We start from the raw sequence: 20,173 nt of genomic DNA, 5'->3' as shown, positions 1-20,173 counted from the left end.
CTGTGTTTTGGCGCCTCTCCTACAGTTGGCTAACTGCCATTTACCTTAAAGACATTTTAAAAAACTACGTTTTTGTGGTTATATCTGTGTTTTGCACCTCTATAATATAAGGTATAGTGGTGGTTGTCGTTCTCCCAAGCGTTGTATATGGAAAATCGCTCGTTCTGGCGTACTGTTGCTATGGTTACCTCCTCAGGCAAACGGGACTTCTCTTCTTGAGCGTCCTTTAGTGATCTCTAACAAATTTATATCGTAATATTTGTTATTTCTGTATGGGCTGTCGTACCCGAAACATACGACTTGGCTGAACCGTATTTTCGAAAGCGGCATCAGTTGCTCCTCCCTTCGCGCGTCATTACATTGTGTGATTGTTTCCGGCCCCGCCCCCTCTCCGTTTATCCCCAAGCGCAAACGTTTATTCCCATCAACCCGTTTCAGCACCGGGACAGGCATCTCGAGCTCGCATGGCAACATGGCCACAGAGGTGAGAAACACAACATACATAATTTTTCTTCCAGGTGTGTTTATAAGACCCGTTTTTGTAAGATACCGTCTGAATCGCGGCGTCATTTTGATAATTTAAATCTGGGATGGACATAATGGATCAGTACGTGACGTTACAGGCAACGCGAATAGCTCTGTCTCCGCTTTCACGCTTCGTTTTAAAAAACATCATCAGCTATGATTGGTGCTTAGCCCACAATGCATTGAATAAAATAAACATTCAATACAGAGAGTGAAACGCTAGAGCAGCTACAAGTGAACTATCAACTGACCATCGGGCATGGCTAGATAGATGGATAAAGCCATAATAGGGTAATCAGAATGAACTGGTTTTAGTCAAATGTTATTTATTGTGACTGAGTTGAACTATGTTACCACGATTTTAAAGGGTGTGATCAGGTAGAGATTTACCTCATTTATTCTAGCAGACTAGTTAAGAAGTAATGTTGGCACTGAGCATAACCTTTTTTATTTATTTTGCATGCAATGAGAGTGTAAGAGCGAGATAGCAGATACTAAATCATTTTTAAATTCATGTTACTCAATTTTTGTAAAAATACAGTGTGATGAAGTGTGAAAAATACACATTTTTACTAGTGGTTTCAGGTTCTCTCTAGTTGTTTATAGGGTAAGTTCTAAAACGCTTAACGTGGCGTAAAGCGTTAATACAGTGTTTTTAAAAGAACAAAACTTAAAAAGGCATACTATACAATCAGATGAGCCCAGAATACGAACGCAACGTGTTTAATTACGCGTTCAGCGTTTCACCAATAGAAACCCGTTATAAGGAAAACGCGTTAATGCGTTAAGACCAGCGTTGGGGAAAGTTACTTTTAAAAGTAATGCATTACAATAATGCCTTACTCCCTAAAAAGTAACTAATTACATTACGTTTATGAGTTACGTTACTTTTGCATTCCTTTTTCTCATCTGGGCTTGCTTGTTTGTTTTTAATATAAAAAATGCTCTAATTTTGGCAAATGTGAAAGCCCTTTCATTCCTTCAGGCTTAAGGAAATGTAAATTCGTGCTCAAACAAACCCTTTATTCTTGACTGCATGATGAATAGGATGCGGGAGAAGAAAATTCAACACTCTAATAAAACAATATAATAAAACAATATTGTGTTCATCTAAAGTCATTTTTTCTTATGAATATAATTGAGTTGGAAAAGGACAAAGCAAAGGCATTGGTAAATAAAATGGGATTAAATATATAAAATATATTTGTCTTATTTAACATATTTAATTATTGCAGGTTTTGCTCATATTTTTAGTTTGCGTTTCGCTGTTTTTATTCATTTTAAAGAATACCGCATCTGTTTTTGTGCAAGTGAGTTGAGCAGATGCACGTTCACAGTTGGTCTACAACTACAGTTACTCTAAAAAACTATACAGTTAGTCTAAAACTGTTGTTTTCCCAATACATGGCGTTACTTATTTGAAAAAGTAACTCAGATATTTACTTATAAATTAAAAAGTAATGCGTTACTTTACTAGGTACTTGAAAAGTAATCTGGTTATGTAACGTGCGTTACATCATAAAAACAAATACATTAACGCATTATACACCACATCAAGCGTTTTAGAATGTCCCGTTTAGTCTCATGATTGCCTGACATGCCGTTGATCAAATGCTTGATCTTATGCTTTTAAAGCATTGTGTTCGTCACTCAGAATGACAAAGGCTCCTGTATAGAGTCAGAGGGATCTGGTGCCATATTTAAATGAGCGCAAGCAGTGCGCGTGTGACGTAGCCGAGCGCGCAGCTGGACATCAAAGGGGATAAAAGCGACTGTCCACGGGTCGATAAGCTCTTTTAGCGAAAGCAGATAGAGTGTTTGTGCGTCTCTTTCAACGGTGACCGGATCAGGAATGATTTCAGCACCGCGGACAGCGACAGAACGAACAAAACTCCCGTACTGCCACGAATCTGTAAGCGTTTTTTTCTTTCATTTCCCTAATTAAAAAGTGATAAAACTGGCGATATTTGATTTCCTGCTGTGATTTCATGTGGTTGTGTTCAGTATGGTTAGGATTTAAGTGTGGTTTCACAAGTTATTCCGAGGTTTATTTTAGTGTCAGACGTGTGCCCGCCGTCCCGCCGAGTAACCTTGAACGCGCGCGTGATGTTGTGGTTCGAGCGCGAGATCTCTTTGTTTAAACAAACGTACTCCTCGGGGTAACGGTCGATAATCGTTCTGTACAGGATACGCCGGCTGATTAGATTGTGTTTTGATATATTTGGTATCAGCGGTGAGTGTGTGTTAAATGATCGTCTCCTCGCGATCGATCGGTTGTGCTCGCGGGAGTCGGTAACAGTGTCTCTCAGCTTTCTGAGACAGTTACCGAGAGCGGATTGCATGCATAATTAACGAGGCGTTTAACAACAACAGCCCAGAGCGTTTAGTCGTGAGAAGTCTCGGTTTACTCGTACAAAAGTAGCGGTAACATAGTACAGTGGTGGTATCAGATGGTATTGTACCATGGTGTTTACATAGAACTGCTACGTTATTTAAAACATGGTGCTAGCATGCTACATGTTCCAAAACAAAAGGTGTTACTTCCATGTATTGTTTGAAGCACCATGCAATATGAGTTAATAACTGAATACAATGGTTTATATTGAAGTGCCATTCTTTCATTATCTTTAGTCAACGTCTTTTAGTTCTAGATCCCTCTGAGTACATTTTTGAGGAGTTCAACAGGTTAATGTCGTGTTGTGCATTAATTTGACACCGGATATGCCTTCATCTGAGCTGTGCAAGAATTCTTGAGATCTGTGCAAATGTTAAGTGCCAGAGATTGATCGCGTCCACAGCACGCACGAGCTGTGTGTGTGTGTTTAAACCAGCGCGTGCTGTCTCAGCCTGTTACTATATCAGAAGGAGCCATGCGCTGACAGGCCCTGCTGCTAAAACAGAGTCTGTTTTTAAATAACAGGTTGTCAGGACTGCCTTGGTAATTATACTGTCCCTTGCAGTCGGAATAGTCTTTATCTGACCTTCAGCTTCCGGAGATAAAGAATAACACAGTCATGTCCTTTTACATGTCGGTGTGCTAGCAGAGCCACTCTGACAGTTGAGATCAGTGTAGTTCGTTATGGAGTGCCTTTTCTTATTATCGTCTTCCAGTGTATGAACATTAGTGGTACTGCAAGAGAAGAGGTGAGAACACAGGGAAGCAGTGGGGGATGGAAGGACCCACGAGTCATGCTGATGTTAGTGTGTGTGTGTTGGCAGTGACAGATGGTCAGTCCCTCTGTGTGTGTGTGTGTGTGGATACAGGCAATGAAGTGTCCATTAAATTATAAGGTCATCACTGGATTACTCTGTAAGTTAATAACGACAGCACTGCATTACTGTGTGAAGTAATGATAACATGACTGCTTTACTCTACAAGCATTCGTATCATCAGCTTACAAAATGTAGTGTTATCAATAGCTTGGAGTAATGCAGTGATGAGCTAATGATGAACATGTCACTTCATTACTTTGAGTAAATCACAATATTGCTGCATTACTGTATGAACTAATGACAAAAACATCACTGCATTACTTTATGAGGAAATTACAACATCACTACATTGCTTTGAGATAATAACAACACTGCATTACTCTATAAGATAATTACATCACTGCATTACTTTATGAGATAATGAAATCACTGCATTACTCTGAGATAATTACGTCACTGCATTACTTTATGAGATAATGACATTGCTGCATTACTATAAGAGATAATGACTGCATCACTGAATTACTCTATGAGATAATGATAATGAAATCACTACAATACTCTGAGATAATGATAATGAGATAACATCACTGCATTACTCTATGAGCTGATGATAATGAACTTTCTAAAATAATCTGAGATAAAGACATCACTTAATTACTCAGTGAGGTAATGATAATGAAATCACTGCAATATTCTGAGATAATGACAACATCGCTGCATTACTCTGAGATAACGACAGTGAAGTCACTACAATATTCTGAGATAATGACATCATCACTAATTAGATAACATCACTGCATTACTCTGAGATAATGACATCACTTAATTACTCAATGAGCTAATGATACTCTGAGATAAGGACATCACTGCAGTACCTTATGAGATAATTACATCACTGCATTACTCAGATAATGACAACAGTGCATTACTCTGAGATAAAGGTAACATCAACTAATTACTCAATAAGCTAATGATAATGAAATCACTACAATACTCTGAGATAATTACAAGATCACTGCATTACTTTATAAGATAATGACATTGCAGCTCTATGAGATAATGACCACATCACTGCATTACTCTGAGATAATGATATCATCACTGCATTATGCTGAGACAATGACATCACTCTATTACTCCGACAATGACAACGTCACTGTATTACTCTGAGATACTTACAACATCACTGCAATGCTTTGAAATAATGGCATCACTGCATTACTCTGAGATAACGATATCACTGCATTACTTTGAGATACTTACAACATCACTGCATTGCTCTGAGATAATGACAACACTTAATTGCTCTGTGAGCTAATAATTGTAAAATCACTGCAATATTCTATAAAATGATGACACCACTGCATTACAGTATGAGCTAATGATGACATCACTGAATTACTCAGACGTGATAACAACATCTCTGTATTACTCTATGAGCTAATGATGGTAATGAAGTTGCATTAATGAGTTATTGATGATCATGGCGTCACTGCATAACTGTATGAGCTCACGATGAAAACATCACTGCATTACTCTTTGTTCTTTTACTCTATTATTGTAGGAGCTTATGATGACGGTGTCACTGTATTATGCTGAGCTAATGATGATGGCATGGCTGCATTACTCTTTGAGCTCAAAGTAATGAAGTGATAAGCTAACAATGTCATCACTGCACTACACTAATAAATTGTCTAATACCACCTGTCACTGACTAGCAAGTAAGTTCATAGCTGTGATATAACTGAAAGCTAGTGGCTAATTTCATGCTCAAACTTCTAGAAAATGCTACAACGGAGGACAGGAAACTGCGTTCGTCGAGCCATTTTCATGCATTGTTTAACATCTAACAGCCCAATTTATGATTAGATCAGAATGCAGCACACTGTAACCCTCTCTCGTCCTCTGCTGTAGTTCCACAACCTTCAGGAGTTGAGACACAGTGCATCTCTGGCCAATAAGGTCTTCATTCAGAGAGACTACACGGATGGCACCGTCTGCAAGTTCCAGACCAAGTTCCCCTCAGAGCTAGACAGCAGGGTAAGTGTGTGTGTTTGTGTGTGTGTGTGTAAAGGGGGCAGAACAAAAGAGACACAACACAAGTAAAAGGGGAGGACGAGAAAAAGGCTCTTCACTCAGGGAAACTCTGCTCTTCAGCAAAAGCACTGCTGAGTGCGCAAACTCCACACAACACACACATAATGAGCTGCTAATTGAGCTGATAATAGAGCTGTTTAAAGGTGTGAGATCATGTTACAAACGCCCAGTAAAGACTCAGGAGGGAGTTTAACATGTACAGCTTTCAGTGTAATTCACACAATCTGTTTAATTATTTTGATGCAGTTGAGTGTTATCACATGCTCTCTGGCATGTCTTTACAATGACACTCAGTTTTTGATTCAAACTCATTCAGTTCTGTCACATAATGTCCTTGTGTGAACTCCCTTGTGCTCTCTGATTGGCTGACTCGTCTTGTCCTTGCATCTGATTGGTCAGATTGAGAGGACCCTGTTTGAGGACACAGTGAAGACGCTGAATAATTACTATGCAGAGGCGGAGAAGATTGGAGGCCAGTCTTACCTCGAGGGATGTCTGGCCTGCCTCACAGTTTACCTCATATTCCTTTGCATTGAGACACGCTATGAGAAGGTAGGTCATGAGCTGCACATAAACCCACTCTGAAATGCCATATAAAAATAAAACATACTATCTTGGGTCACTTTATGTGTCGTTTTTTGCAAACTATAGCAAATAAAAATGATGCTCATGGCGAAAAGTGCACCTTGTGTGTGTGTTTGTGCAGGTGCTGAAGAAGATCTCACGGTACATTCAGGAGCAGAATGAGAAGGTCTACGCTCCTCGAGGTCTCCTCATCACAGACCCTATAGAGAGAGGCATGAGGGTCGTATCCTTACAGAGTCTGGAAATGACTGTGTGTGTGTGTGTGTGTGTGTGTGTGTGTGTGTATGAACAAAAAGTCAGTGGAGTCTTCTTTTTGTGTGAGGTTTGCAATTATTGCAACCCTAAAGACAAGGTTGTGAACAAAATGTGGGATATAGCCAAACATTGTTGGGCTTATATATTAATTTTCTTTTTTAAGAATAAATTGCTATCATTTCAGCTGATTATGTTGAATATCAAATAAGCTAAATGTAGTTTTTCCATAAATAAAGTTTTGTTATATATATATATATACACACACATATACACACATATATATATATATATATATATATATATATATATATACAATGCATTACATTTTTAATTACATTTACAATGCATAAAAACATATTATGTTAAATCTCAAATAAGCTAAATATAGTATCTAATTAAATTCATAAATAATAACAACATATAATATTTCTAGTTTCATAATTATTATATTATATAATGCAATAATATAAAATAATTATTAAAATATAATATTTTTTATTTTTCAAAATTGAATATCAATTCAACAGATTATGATGAATGTGAAATAAGCTAAATATTGTTTTTATTAAAGTTATTAATAAAGATATGACTATATTTAAGATTTATTTTTATGCAAATTTTTTTTTAATTTATTATAATTTAATGCATTGCGTGTATATATTAATACATATATTTACAGAATATGCTAAATCTGAAATAATCTTAATATTGTTTTTTGTAATTAACTTCATAATTAATAATTTATAATATTTATATTACATATGTATATAATAATTTTTTAATTTTCGCAACTGAATATTGATTCAACCGATTATAATGAATGTCAAATAAGCTACATATTGTTTTTCATCATTACATTATTAAGATATTAATATAACATTTAATTTTTTTTATTATTTGTAATACATTGAATATTAAATCATCCGATTATGTTGAAAGATGAATTATGTTGTCTTATGATTTTAATTATCAAGACTTTTAAGGTGGGACAGACCAAAATCACCATTTTAGAGTCATACAGACATTTGTTATGTTTACATTTTTGTTTAATAAATTTGCTATTTTTCATGTTATGTTAATTTAATGTGAGACAATAGTTAATATAAAATATCTAATAAGCTCTCGCTATCATTTGTCATATTTCTGCCTTTACTGCTTTAAAACAGTAATTGGACAAGGGTTATTATCATTAACTAATACCAATTACTTGAAATAAATTAAATAAAATTTTAAGTATTAAGTAAAACTAATAACAAAACAAAAAACAAACAACAAAATTATTAAAACTTAATTTAATCATTAATCATATTAATGGCAAGTAGTGTAGTAAGAGCATGTATGTGTAAATTGATTTCTTTAATCAGTAGTTTGTGTGTGTAAGGTTGTGTAATGTGATGTTACTCCCTTAACCGGCATGTGTGTTAGATTGAGATCAGTGTGTACGAGGATCGCGGCTCCAGCGGTTCAAGCTCAGGAAGCAGCACAACCAGCAGCAGCGGGCGATGATTCACGCACACACACTCGCCCACATGTGACGCCTTCATACTGACGCCCGCTGAACAGACACGACAGCGACCGCTCAGCATCGCCAAACACAAACACACCTGACATGAACTGCCTCCATGAGACACATCAGCTGTTGGATCAGCAACTCATCATTACCTCAGTCATCACTACCGCCACCCTCCGGCACCTTCACTAACCTGCAGCCGTTGCACATCCTTCAGTCACTCGCTGTAGCATTCTGGGTAAAGCGCACATGAGCTTCTGTCACTGTAATATGCAATCTCACTCACAAACGCCTGTGATGTAGCTGCCGAACGGCACACGACAGTCTTCCATCGTCATGATTTTCCATCCTTTTTAGTTTGAGAATTAAATGAGCACTTTCACTGTAATTACTGAATAGAAGACAGATTGTAGACTTATAGACTTAAACTGATATTTTATACAGGCCCCAGACACTGCCATCTTATTCCACGGGTACTATTTATGACTTTACCATTTTGTTTTATTTCATAGTGTGCTAATCGTTCATGCTTTGTACTCATAACGCGTCGTCAGAGCAGAAACGAGTCCTGATGACGTGACTGCCAAGAGCCAGAGCTTCCTCACATGGTCCTTCATCATGAGCTTCCATTTCTTACTGAGAACATTTGGCCCCTATTTATGCAAAGATCGAGAGAAAAAGAAGCTGAGAGTGCTATTTCTGTTGTGTAGCAAAATAAATCAACAATGATGGTCAAAAGAACGAGTTCTGCTTTTCTGTATTTAATCCACATTTCATTTAAATGTATTTTTCTCCACAGGGTTTTATTTAGTCATTTTACACTTGACTAAAAAGAAATGCTATTATGTAAAACAGGACATTAAGTTCTTAAGATATTATTATATATTTATAAAACGGGTAGTTCCGGTTCTTGATTCTGATTGGATGAGCTCAGTTGGAAGCTGTTGTAAATTACTCTACAAATATACACCTTTGTTTATGTTTGTGTATTGCTCCGCAACCACTTTGTTGCAAAGACAACCATTTCAAAGGAACTACATTTTTTAGCAGAAGAATAATGTTTTTATTAATATCACTACACTTCATTTGCTCTGCTTCATTTTGTGAAACCTTAATACATACATGGAGTAACAGTTTTATAAAAGCAATAAGCCTCATGAAGCTGTGATTTACACTGATTTACATTTACATTGTTTTAATGTGTGGGCTTGAAAGTGTGTCAAAAATAAGACGTTTCACTGGAAAATGTCATCTGAACAAGTATGTTATATGTCTGTAAGTTTCATTCTGACCAACTGAAAAAATTAGTTTTACAATACATCATCTACTAATGGTGATTAAATCTAACGATAGCAATGTTAGCTCAGATCACGTCAAACTGTGCAATTTATTATTGCTATACTTTGTTCTCGTTAATGTTAACACCATAAATATTGCATGGCTACGTGTATTTAGTATGTATTAGAGTTATCTGTAGATTTAAATTTCTGTACAGTCTACTCTTTAACTGTCATGCCAACTTTTGAGTTTGTTCTTATCATTTTCGGTCAGGCACGTGAAATATTAGGCTAATATCTTCATTAATACTGCTCATACATATCTTTACCACCTATGAACTTTAGTTTGTCAAAATATTGCACCCTTTCCTGCTTACTAAGTCCTTCTCTATAAGATTTAGCAGCTTTCACATGTTTTATCTGTGATTTAGACAGCATAAATTAGTAGAACAAGGTATTCAGTAGTACATTAACCATGCAATCCATGCTGTTGTTTACATCTGAGTATTTCCAATATGGCTGCGCATTCAGGTAACTGACCAAACCGTGACGCAAGTGCAAACCCTCTATAGTAAGGTGTCAACATGTAAGGTCTGAGGGAAAAGACAGTTATCATGACATTTGTGAGTTCGTCGAGTTCAGCCCTTTAACTTATGTTACTGACCATCTTTGTGGAGACAAACATTCATGCAGTAACACGTAAGGACACTGCTGTGTTTCCGGTCAGTAGCTCTCTTTAGGTCCAAAAGTACAATTGAAAATCTTGATAAATTCTCTCCAGTATGTGCATCATCTGATCTCTGAAGTCTGTCTTCATTGTGTTGGCAGAGAGAATCTAACAGATCCAGTGAGCTGGACCAGAACAGAAAACCTACAGAAATTCAGCGACACAGACACAGACCTCCAGAGACACTCAGCACTGAGATCAGGAGAAGCTCAGAAAGACAAAAACCAGGACAGACAGGAAAGGAAGAGACGCTGCTGTCGTACCGGGAGGCCACAGCTGGAGAAACAGAGAGAGAGAGAGGATAAGGATGGACGACTGATGATACAGGTAAGTTGTGAGGAAAAAGCAGATATGATTCTAATTTGAAAAAAATAAGAAATGGGCATTCATAGTCTTGTAATGGGGTTCAGGTAATATGTTTGCACTTATATTAAGCCGTTTATGCATTATGATTCTGAACGGGTAAATTCTTCCTGTTTATATAAAGAATATTTCCTAACAGAGGCGCATTTAGCGTATTAGCTAGAAACTGCACTGAAAATAAACTGTACTGTAAATACACTCTACAATGTAAAAATGATTGTGATTTTAACGGTAAAAGACTATGAAAATGCTACAGTAAAAACCTGTTAATTGGTTAACGGTAAGTTCATTCACTATATACGGTGAAAAACTTAATTGGACATTTAATGTTATTTTACAGTAGTACAGTTTTTGGAAGTGAAAAAGAATGTATAATTTACAGTGAAAAAATGTAAATTGGCATTTACAGAGTTCCCTGTGTTACATTTCACATTTGATGTTTTTTGTTGAAATAACTATGTTTCCTCTTATTTTTATTATTATTATTACCAGTTATGTTCATTAGAGTTCTATGTTACATTTAATGTTGTTTAAGTTCCATAAAACCGAAAATGTTGCTACCATATTTTTACAGGAAATTCTGGCAACCACAGCGGCCAGTTTTTTACTGTAAATTTGACAGATTTTTGTTAGAGTGTACAAGTTGTAAATAAAGCAAAGATTTCCGGAGTGTTTAAAAAAATCAATTTCAGTACTTCTACTTTAAAATTTATTTCCAATCATTTATTTTCTACTTCTAAATGTATTTTGTTGATTCCAATGTGTTACTACCCTCGACATTTATTGCTTTTTTCACATATTTCAGTAATTATCATAAATTAGACCTATTCTGAAAGCTCAAATATGCAACACTCAATTTATTGTGTAAAAATCATATTCGAACTGGACATTGCTTTACTTGCTTTAACTTTTTGTGTGCATCTCTTCCTAGTGGGCGGTGCCATGTTTCAGATTTTACTAAATTGTCATCACTATTTTATATACTAAACAAAATCTCACAAGAACCAAAATTTTTGTGATATCAACTTCAAATTTGGAACACAACTTTGTTATACATATGGCTTTGATTTTAAATTCTAAATTATTTTGTAGTATATATTTTGCAGTTGTTTTACAGTAATCCTACTGAAGTGCTTTCACTTCCACAATAATCTAATAAGTGTCTTTACCGTAGGTATGTTTTACAGCATTCATGAATTACAACCATTTAAATAGTCATCTATCATGCTAAATTCATGCACAGTGTATTTTGACATCCTGCACTCACCCACACACGCTCGGCCGTCTCTGCTGGGCTTGTAGCCCTCAACACATCTCTTCCTAGAGCTGCACTTATAGTGTCCATATGTGTTGGTGCACACCGGACGAGTGTGAGGACACACGGCTGGCAAACGCCTGCACTCGTTTATATCTGAACAGGATGAAGGGAATGAAGACAGAATCACACTCCCACTCACCATTGCTTTATTAGTATTGCACACCATTCCAGTTTTAAGTAAACAAGTTCTAAAAAACAGAAAATAAGAACAGCAACAGCAAGTGTGTTTGACACAAACATTTTCAGATACAGACTATCATTTTCCCTTTTAGAAATGTAATGAGTAACAGTACAAGTGTTCAGTTTCAATAACCCTACAGTAAAGAAGAAGACAGAAGATTTGGCATCTGTGGTTGAGTTAGTTGAACAAAATGTAGTTCAGTGTCAGACATCTGACAGCACAGCTCTGATTTAATGAGACGATGACACACTCAATGTCCAGAAAATACTCAGGATCTTGCTGTTTGAGGGACAAGAGGGAGAAAACAAATATGTCATTGTGTAACAATTATTTAGGCATGCTAATTGTGTTAGATTTCTGAGTCTCAAGATATCTGAGCTCTTAAACATTTTCAGCCAATTTGAGCAATAAAATCTGCATATTCATTAATATGCAAAACAGGGTTCAAAGTTTGCTTTTTGTCAGTGAGAAAATGCACTAAGCATAGATGTTTCTTAGTCATGAATTAAATTTTAGACTTTTGTATTCAAAAATATATATTTTGATTTAAGTTTTTGGACATTTAAAACCATATTTAAATTTAAATCATGTATTTATGTTGTTTTGAATTCCAAAAGGGTTACAGAAATGCATGTTTTAACATTTTTACTTAAATTAGGAGAAACTGTTAACTGAGCATGTAATTTGCAGATAATTCGAGATTGATAGCGTGGAGATCTTACCAACGCAGCGGCCCTTTGTGTTGACTGTGAATCCCTCTCCACACTGCAAAGCATCAATACAAAGGTTTACTTCAGTATTCACAGTACTTAATTGAAGCAAAGACCATCAGATAATAACACTTTCGTGCTTCGTTATCAAATATCTGTTCCTAATCTCCATACCTGGCTGTGTAAGGTGTGCATTGACTCCTCCTCCTCATTTGCATGCATCCATACCTGTGCATCAGATGTGAGCGCTGACTCCTCCCCCTCATTAGGATATGCGACCTCAATGACTGTGTTCATATCAGCGGGCTCGAGCGGCCGAACGATGGAGCGCCCATCTGGCCAAAAAACTTCAATGCTGGTGGCCTCGTCGGTTCCTAAGAGACAATGAAAAGAGACTATTAATCTCATTTGCTAATGATGCGAGTAGTTACTGAGATAGAATGGACAGTGTTTCTGAAAGAAGCCTCTTCTGATCAACAAGACTGCATTTATTTGATCAAAAAATGCAGTAAAAACTGTTATATTGTGAATTATTATTACAATTTAAAATAACTGTTTTCGATTTGAATATAGTTTAAAATGTAATTTATTCCTGTGATGCAAAGCTGAATTTTCATCATTACTCCAGTCTTTAGTCTCACATGATCCTTAAGAAATCATTCTAATATGCTGATTTGCTATTTAATGAACATTTGTGCATTTAAAGTAACATTATAAATGTCTTTACTGTCATTTTTGTTTAATTTAATGCATTCTTGCTGAATAAGAAGTAATAATTTCTTACACAGTCCTGTATGTGTAAAATATGTAGAATAAAGCAGCTTTTTCCTCCACGGTATATCGGTATAAATGAGTTTTTAAATTATCTGATGACATGATCATACCTAACCCAAAGTGAGCCACGGGCTCCATCTCACACAGATAGCCTGATCCTCCGTCAATGATGCGAGTGTGTGCACCACTGTGTTTTGTGTACATCACCACTTTTGCTCCACGAGCGAACGCCCCGAAAAATGTGCGCGGCATCACACGCAGCCACTTATTAGAGGAGCCCTACGAAATAAACGTGCTGAGATTACTATTAAGAATGTCTATTTACACTAAATTAAATAAGTAAATGTACACAGTACATTAATAAATAAGTCCAAAGTCTAAAGTCAGGGATTTTAACATACTAATGGTTGAATAAACGTTCAGACATACCTGGTTGACCTTAAACACAGAGATGGGCTGTGAGGCGCTCTCACCGTGAGCCACCAACAGATCCAGCAGACCGTCACCGTCAAAGTCTGTTACTGTGGCACCTGTTTTCCAACCAAAGCATCATGTTACAATGCTGTCAGTTGTTAAAGAAGACCTATTATATCCCATTTTACAATATGTAACATAAGTCTCAGGTGTCCACAGAATGTGTCTGTGCAGTTTCAGCTCAAAATACCCTACAGATTATTTATTATATCACACAGCATGTGAGTACTCTTTCATGTCTTATTGCACTTAAACGGTCAAAAACACACAGGTTTATGTACAAAAAAAAAAACACAAGTTACAAAAACAGTCGGTTATTTCTGAAGGTAAACGAGTGGGAAAGAAACCACATGTTTATATTAGATCTGTGTGGCGGCAGCATAATATATAGTAAATAAAATAAGTCTCCTCTGAGGCTGGGACTCTGAATAGTGTTCTGTGCTCAACAGAACAGTTAACGTGCTTTACTCAAACTTTTGCCATGGTCTTAGAACTGGTAAACCACTGTTGCTTGCAAAATCAAAATGGCCGCGCCGTGGGTGGAAACGTGCAAATTATGGGATGGTTATATTATAATGATCCCATAATCACTTCACTGGGGGAGTGAAATCTGACATGCTGTTTTTTCACAAGCTTGCAGAAAAAAGCCATCCAAAGCAAAGTTACTGGGTGGTCTTTTTTCATGTTTTCTGTGTTAGTAGATGCACTGGGGACCCGATTATAGCAATTAAACATGGAAAAAGTCAGATTTTCATGATATGTCACCTTTAAAGAAAGAAATCAGGTTGTTTGTTTACACAGGAAGTGGCTCTGGTCATGTAATCTCACCTGTGCCCCTCCCCTGAGGCTCCGAGGCGTCGCCCACGTCCAGCTCTGTGATGTCAGGGTCAGAATTCTGCTTCCTGGACACCCTAAACAACCACAAACCTGCATTATTTTAGAACTATTTCTATTACTGATCATTTATAACTTTCTAGTTGAAATTTTGTGTATTTTTCTCAATTTTTATTACTCCTTTATATATTCAGTTTTAGTTTTAATAATTTTAGGAATGATTTCATTTCTAAATTTCATTTAATTTTTGTAAGTTATATTTATCTAATAATTATATTTTATTTTATTTTAAAAATTTCTGAAAACTGATTTTGAATATTTTTTTGTAAGTACACATTAACTACTGAAAAAGACATTATAATCTCTAAACAATATAAATATATATATATCAGTGAATGTCAGATATTGAGACGATGTACCTGAAGATTCTGTTGGGGGCGTTTCCTTGGTAAGCGATGTTATTAAAAAAGACTTCAAGCTGAAGATCGTTGTTAAAGTCGGCAGCGATGACGGTACGGATGGGTGATGGAGTGGCGAAGGCCGGTGTGGCGACGTCCTACAACAGCACAACAGACTGATTCATTATTACAGATCACAGATGTATACAGACCCAAATGTGAACCTGGACCACAAAACCAGTCATAATAGTATTTTTTTAATTGAGTATTGAATAAATAAGCTTTACATTGATGTATAGTTTGTTGGGATAGGGCAATATTTGGCCAAGATAGAACTATTTGAAAATCTGGAATCTGAGTGTGCAAAAAATCTAAATATTGAGAAAATCATTGTACAAATGAAGTTCTTAGCAATGCATATTACTTATCAAAAATTTTTGAAAAAAAGAGTTTTGATATATTCACGGTAGGAAATTTACAAAATATCTTCATGGAACATGATCTTTACTTAATATCCTAACGATTTTTGGCATAAAAGAAAAATCTATAATTTTGACCCATACAATGTATTGTCGGCTATTGCTACAAATATACCCATGCTACTTATGATGGTCCAGGGTCACATATGGCAAAAAATAAATCATAAACAGTAAATCTCGATGAAATATATATTTTTAAATTGAAAATATATTTAGTTTCCACAATAATATACCAAAATATATTTCAAAATGTATTTCAAAGTTAAGAAAATACATTTCAATATTACAGTAGCCTACATTTAGGCTTTTTTCCTTAATGTGTTATATGTTTACATGTGTTATAGACAAGCAAAGTTTTTCTTTAAATATGATATGAATGTGAATGTATTTTCATGGACTGACGAAAATATATTTTTAAATGCTTTTTAAAAATGATTTATATTTTTATATATTTTGTTTCTGCTCCAAAAATATATTAATAGAGAATATATTTACGAAATATATATTTTGAAACATACTTTAGCGACTGTATAATTTTGGCCAGTTTTGTATATTTTAAAATATATTTACATCAGAAATTTAGATTTAGATATGTAGATTCTAAAATAAGACTAAAACAAGACTAAAATGCTCATTAGTAAAAGTCTGTTTTGCTCAGACTCCAACCTTGAATCTCTGCTGGCCGTCCTGCAGGTACAGACGGTGTGGCCCGTTCCAGTTTCCGTAAACGATGTCTGTCTTTCCGTCGCCGTTGAAGTCGGCCAGCGCCACACCTCTCCCGTGCTGATATCTGTCTTCAACTCCTGTCATCAAACCATAAAACATAAGACTGAGGTAGAATTACCAATCAATACTGTAAATATAAACTCAGGTTTCTCACCTGCCTTGGCAGCCACGTCAGTGAAGGTTCCGTCACCATTGTTCTTGAACAGGAAGTTGGGTCCATTTTCATTGTCGCAAAATATGTCAGAGCTTGTGTCGCTGAGGATCGGCCCGACAACTACACCACGGCCACCTTATAAAATAACATCAACACTTTTATAACATTAATACTCCATAACAAGATTCAAAACGTTACACTAAGTTAAAAAAGTTTGGGTTTTTAAAATGAAATGAATACTTTTATTCAACAAGGATGCATTTAATTGATCAAAAGTGACAGTAAAGACATTCATAATATTACAATAGATTTCTATTTCAAATAAATGCTGTTTTTGATCTTTCTATTCATCAAAAAAATACTGAAAAGTATTGTAAAAACAAAAAATATTAGGATTTTTTTTTATGAAAAGTTTATGAAGTAGCAAATCAGCATATTAGAATGATTTCTGAAGGAATGTGACACTGAAGACTGGAATAATGATGCTGAAAATTCAGCTTTGATCACAGGAATAAATTACTTTTTAAAATATATTCATATAGAAAACAGTTATTTAAATTATAATATTATTTTGGAATTTTTACTGTATTTTTGATCAAATAAATGCAGCCTTGGTGAGCAGAAGCAATAAGAAACATTTTCAAATCTTACCAACCCCAAACTTTTGAACATTTTACATCTATACACATGATTTCGGTATGAATCTGACCTGTGTACTTATTGACGTTGACTTGTGCCGCTACATCGGACAGCGCAATAACGCCTTTCTCGACATCACTGGCGGTTTCATCCATCTCTATGAGCGCGTGCGGACCCACGTTACCGCTGGCGTAGTTCGCCACGTAAATCGAGTATCGACCTGTTCCCTACAGCGGAACGAATTCATTTTAACAAGACAAATTCTAATAATATTTACTTAATAACTATTAAAAGATGAATCATTTACCTTTCTGTCAACGCAAGCCACGGAGCGTCCCGCCATTTGATTGGCCACTCCTCTGCGCACGTTGACGTCATCGCTGAGCAGATCCTCGAAGCGACCGTTACGGAATTTGAACAGTTTGTCAGCGTAAGTCGCCCGACCTTTAAAGATCTTGGTTTAGTTAACGTTCGTTCAGTTTTGCGTATATATTTGTCACACGCGTTCCTCTGCGTACCTGAGTAGGCGTTGTTGGTGTTGAGGAAATAGATCTCCTCCCTGCCGTCTCCGTCCACATCGCAGGCCGACAGTCCGATGGCGTTTCCCCGCGGGTCTCTCAGCGCGTAGTAAGGAGAACTAAGATCGTCCACCGCAATGTTCACTAATTTGTTTTGAGTACGGTCATACTTCAGAACCAGGTTTGGGCCGTTATACCTGACACAGGAAAACAGCAATAGTTTCACCTTTAATGGGTGATAATTATAAATCCCGTCAGGAAACGAAAAATATTAATGGTTTTCAAGATATTACCTATATTACCTTAAAGAAAAATATAATGCCATTTTTGTTACCCTTTTCAATTTTCTTTTAAATCCACTGTATTTTTTTCCGTCGTAGTGAGCATGGTCATTTGTAAATTTTATGGGTCTGGCTTCCTGTCTCATCCGCGTCCAGCTATTTTTATCTGTACAAAACAGCTAGTTTTGCTGCTTGATATTACAAATTGGTGTGTCTTACTATATTATTTTAATGTATTATCTTAATTATGAACACACTGAGTTGTAGTGCAAACAGTTTTACCATTTACTGCACGTTGTTATTCTTCTTGTTATATCCCTATATATATATATATATGTGTGTGTGTGTGTGTGTGTGTGTGTAGAGTTCAGATGCAAAACCAGCTAAATCCATCTGATGTTTTTCTTTAAAATTAGCATTTATTTTTCTGGCTACTTTGTATAGGTTTCTATGTAAGTACTGGTGCTTATGATTGAGCTGAGGCTGGAATTTAGCGAGTTTGAAGTAAAAGTATTTGATGGATGTATAATATGTGTCAGGAGCATTCACTCAGTATCATTATCTCATTTTTGACTGAGATGGCTTTTAGCTGGTTTTGCATCTGAACTTTTCATATATATATATATATATATATATATATATTATATATATATATATATATTTGTCAAATGTTCAAACTCTCAAGCTTGCCAAAAAAAAACCTTTTTTTTTTTTTTTTTTTTTTTTGATAGAATACTTTTTGCTTATTAAACTTAAAATAAATAAATTGGGGACTCGTGTCACGGTGGGGACCTAAATTGAGGTCTCCATGGGTACAAAAGCTTATAAATCATACACAATGAGTTTATTCTGAGAAAGTAAAAATGCAGAAAGTTTCCTCTGACGGTTAGGTTTAGGTGTAGGGTTGGTGTAGGGTGATAGAAAATAATGGTTTGTACAGTATAAAAACAATTACGCCTATAGAGAGTCCATACAAGGTGTATGTGTGAGTGTGTGTGTTAAATTAAAAATTATATATTTATATAAATGTATATATTATAACTCATATAATAATATAACTATATAAGTGTAGCTTTCATTCAGTCATACATCATTCATTTAATAATTACTGAGAAATCTGTTTATGCTGGAGTTTCTTTACCCAGCCACCACCACCTCCAGATCACCGTCTCCATCTACATCCGTCACCGCCATCCCATAATTCCGCTGGGTGGGGTTGTGAAGAGCATCAGGAGGCAGAACTGTATCCGTGGTGACGGAGAACATGGGCTGAGCTTGAGAAAGAGCTGACAGAGCCAAACCAAGAAGACACGCCCACCACATCCTCATCTTGACCTGTCAATCAAACAGTTCATCAGAGAGCAAAATTACAGCAGTATTCACACTTTATAATCAGGGAACAAAATGCATGCAATTAAATGCAATATGTGCATATGAAAAACATTTCTGACATTGCTTACACAGCATATGGATATGAAAACATAAATAAGATCATGCAGTTATATTTAAATTAAACTGAAAGAACTGTAAAACAGAACATGTTGTTTTGCATTAAAGAAAAAAAAAACGAAAGACACTTTCAGAGCAGAACATAGATAGGATGATAGGACAGAATTGTTCATGCATTTGTAAGTCACCATCACCTCAATTAATAGAACAGTTATTTTAGCTTTGCAGGTAAATAATAACGTGTCAAATCCATATGTTGTGCTGACTATGCTGTATTATAGTGGATACTCACGCTCTCAGAGTTTCCAGTACGCCTCTTGACTCAAAAGCTGGGAAAATGATGTGTGATTCGCTCCTTACACAACTTCAATGCAGCCGCCTTACACAAGCGCTTGTGTAAGGGACTGTCCAATCACTGTCGAGTGTTTTAAATCCTGTGGAGGTTGGACCAATTACAGGCCAGCAAGAGAAAAGAGGGCGTCAACGACGACCAGTTCAGCATGCAGATGTGTTTACGTCCCTAAAAAACGCAAATACTTGTTTTACTCAATAAACTTACATTTTTTGACTAAAATAATTAGGTTTATAAACAATTGTAATGCATATTGTGAATAATTAAAAACGTCACAAGTACTGATAAAGCACTACACTGGGTTTGCAATGACTTCAGTGATTAAGGTAAT

General features: G+C 35.9%; 3 protein-coding genes across 5 annotated transcripts; 1 reads left to right on the top strand and 2 right to left on the bottom strand.

The window, feature by feature from the left end:
* Nucleotides 1-393: 393 nt before the first annotated feature.
* On the top strand, nucleotides 394-9,607 carry golga7ba (golgin A7 family, member Ba). 2 transcript variants are annotated; one of them, XM_051116519.1, is made up of 5 exons: nucleotides 394-484; nucleotides 5,656-5,781; nucleotides 6,238-6,390; nucleotides 6,545-6,646; nucleotides 8,104-9,607. In XM_051116519.1, the coding sequence occupies exons 1-5, from the start codon at nucleotides 473-475 to the stop codon at nucleotides 8,182-8,184; spliced, it is 474 nt and encodes a 157-aa protein (XP_050972476.1). In that variant the 5' UTR covers nucleotides 394-472; the 3' UTR covers nucleotides 8,185-9,607. The 2 variants fall into 2 exon arrangements, with proteins under 2 accessions (XP_050972476.1, XP_050972470.1); XM_051116513.1 differs by lacking the exon at nucleotides 394-484 and adding an exon at nucleotides 2,208-2,437.
* A 186-nt stretch (nucleotides 9,608-9,793) lies between these two features.
* LOC127169284 (cartilage acidic protein 1-like) lies at nucleotides 9,794-12,039 on the bottom strand. Its single transcript, XM_051116529.1, has 2 exons — nucleotides 11,823-12,039; nucleotides 9,794-10,468 (listed from the first exon to the last, which is right to left on the bottom strand). The coding sequence occupies exons 1-2, from the start codon at nucleotides 12,037-12,039 to the stop codon at nucleotides 10,347-10,349; spliced, it is 339 nt and encodes a 112-aa protein (XP_050972486.1). The 3' UTR covers nucleotides 9,794-10,346.
* On the bottom strand, nucleotides 12,003-19,900 carry crtac1a (cartilage acidic protein 1a). 2 transcript variants are annotated; one of them, XM_051116500.1, is made up of 14 exons: nucleotides 19,783-19,900; nucleotides 19,183-19,376; nucleotides 17,761-17,957; nucleotides 17,550-17,686; nucleotides 17,313-17,469; nucleotides 16,604-16,738; nucleotides 16,390-16,526; nucleotides 15,266-15,402; nucleotides 14,841-14,923; nucleotides 13,968-14,068; nucleotides 13,649-13,817; nucleotides 12,939-13,138; nucleotides 12,777-12,819; nucleotides 12,003-12,333 (listed from the first exon to the last, which is right to left on the bottom strand). In XM_051116500.1, exons 2-14 carry the CDS (start codon nucleotides 19,368-19,370, stop codon nucleotides 12,323-12,325), a joined length of 1,695 nt encoding a protein of 564 aa, XP_050972457.1. In that variant the 5' UTR covers nucleotides 19,371-19,376; nucleotides 19,783-19,900; the 3' UTR covers nucleotides 12,003-12,322. The 2 variants fall into 2 exon arrangements, with proteins under 2 accessions (XP_050972457.1, XP_050972463.1); XM_051116506.1 differs by having other exon boundaries at nucleotides 12,993-13,138.
* Between the last annotated feature and the right edge of the window lie 273 nt (nucleotides 19,901-20,173).

This window comes from Labeo rohita, chromosome 1 (genome assembly GCF_022985175.1).
Source record: "Labeo rohita strain BAU-BD-2019 chromosome 1, IGBB_LRoh.1.0, whole genome shotgun sequence".
Taxonomy (NCBI): Eukaryota; Metazoa; Chordata; class Actinopteri; order Cypriniformes; family Cyprinidae; genus Labeo; species Labeo rohita.
Note: the sequence above shows the minus strand (reverse complement) of the source record. Positions and strands in the feature narration are given on the sequence as shown.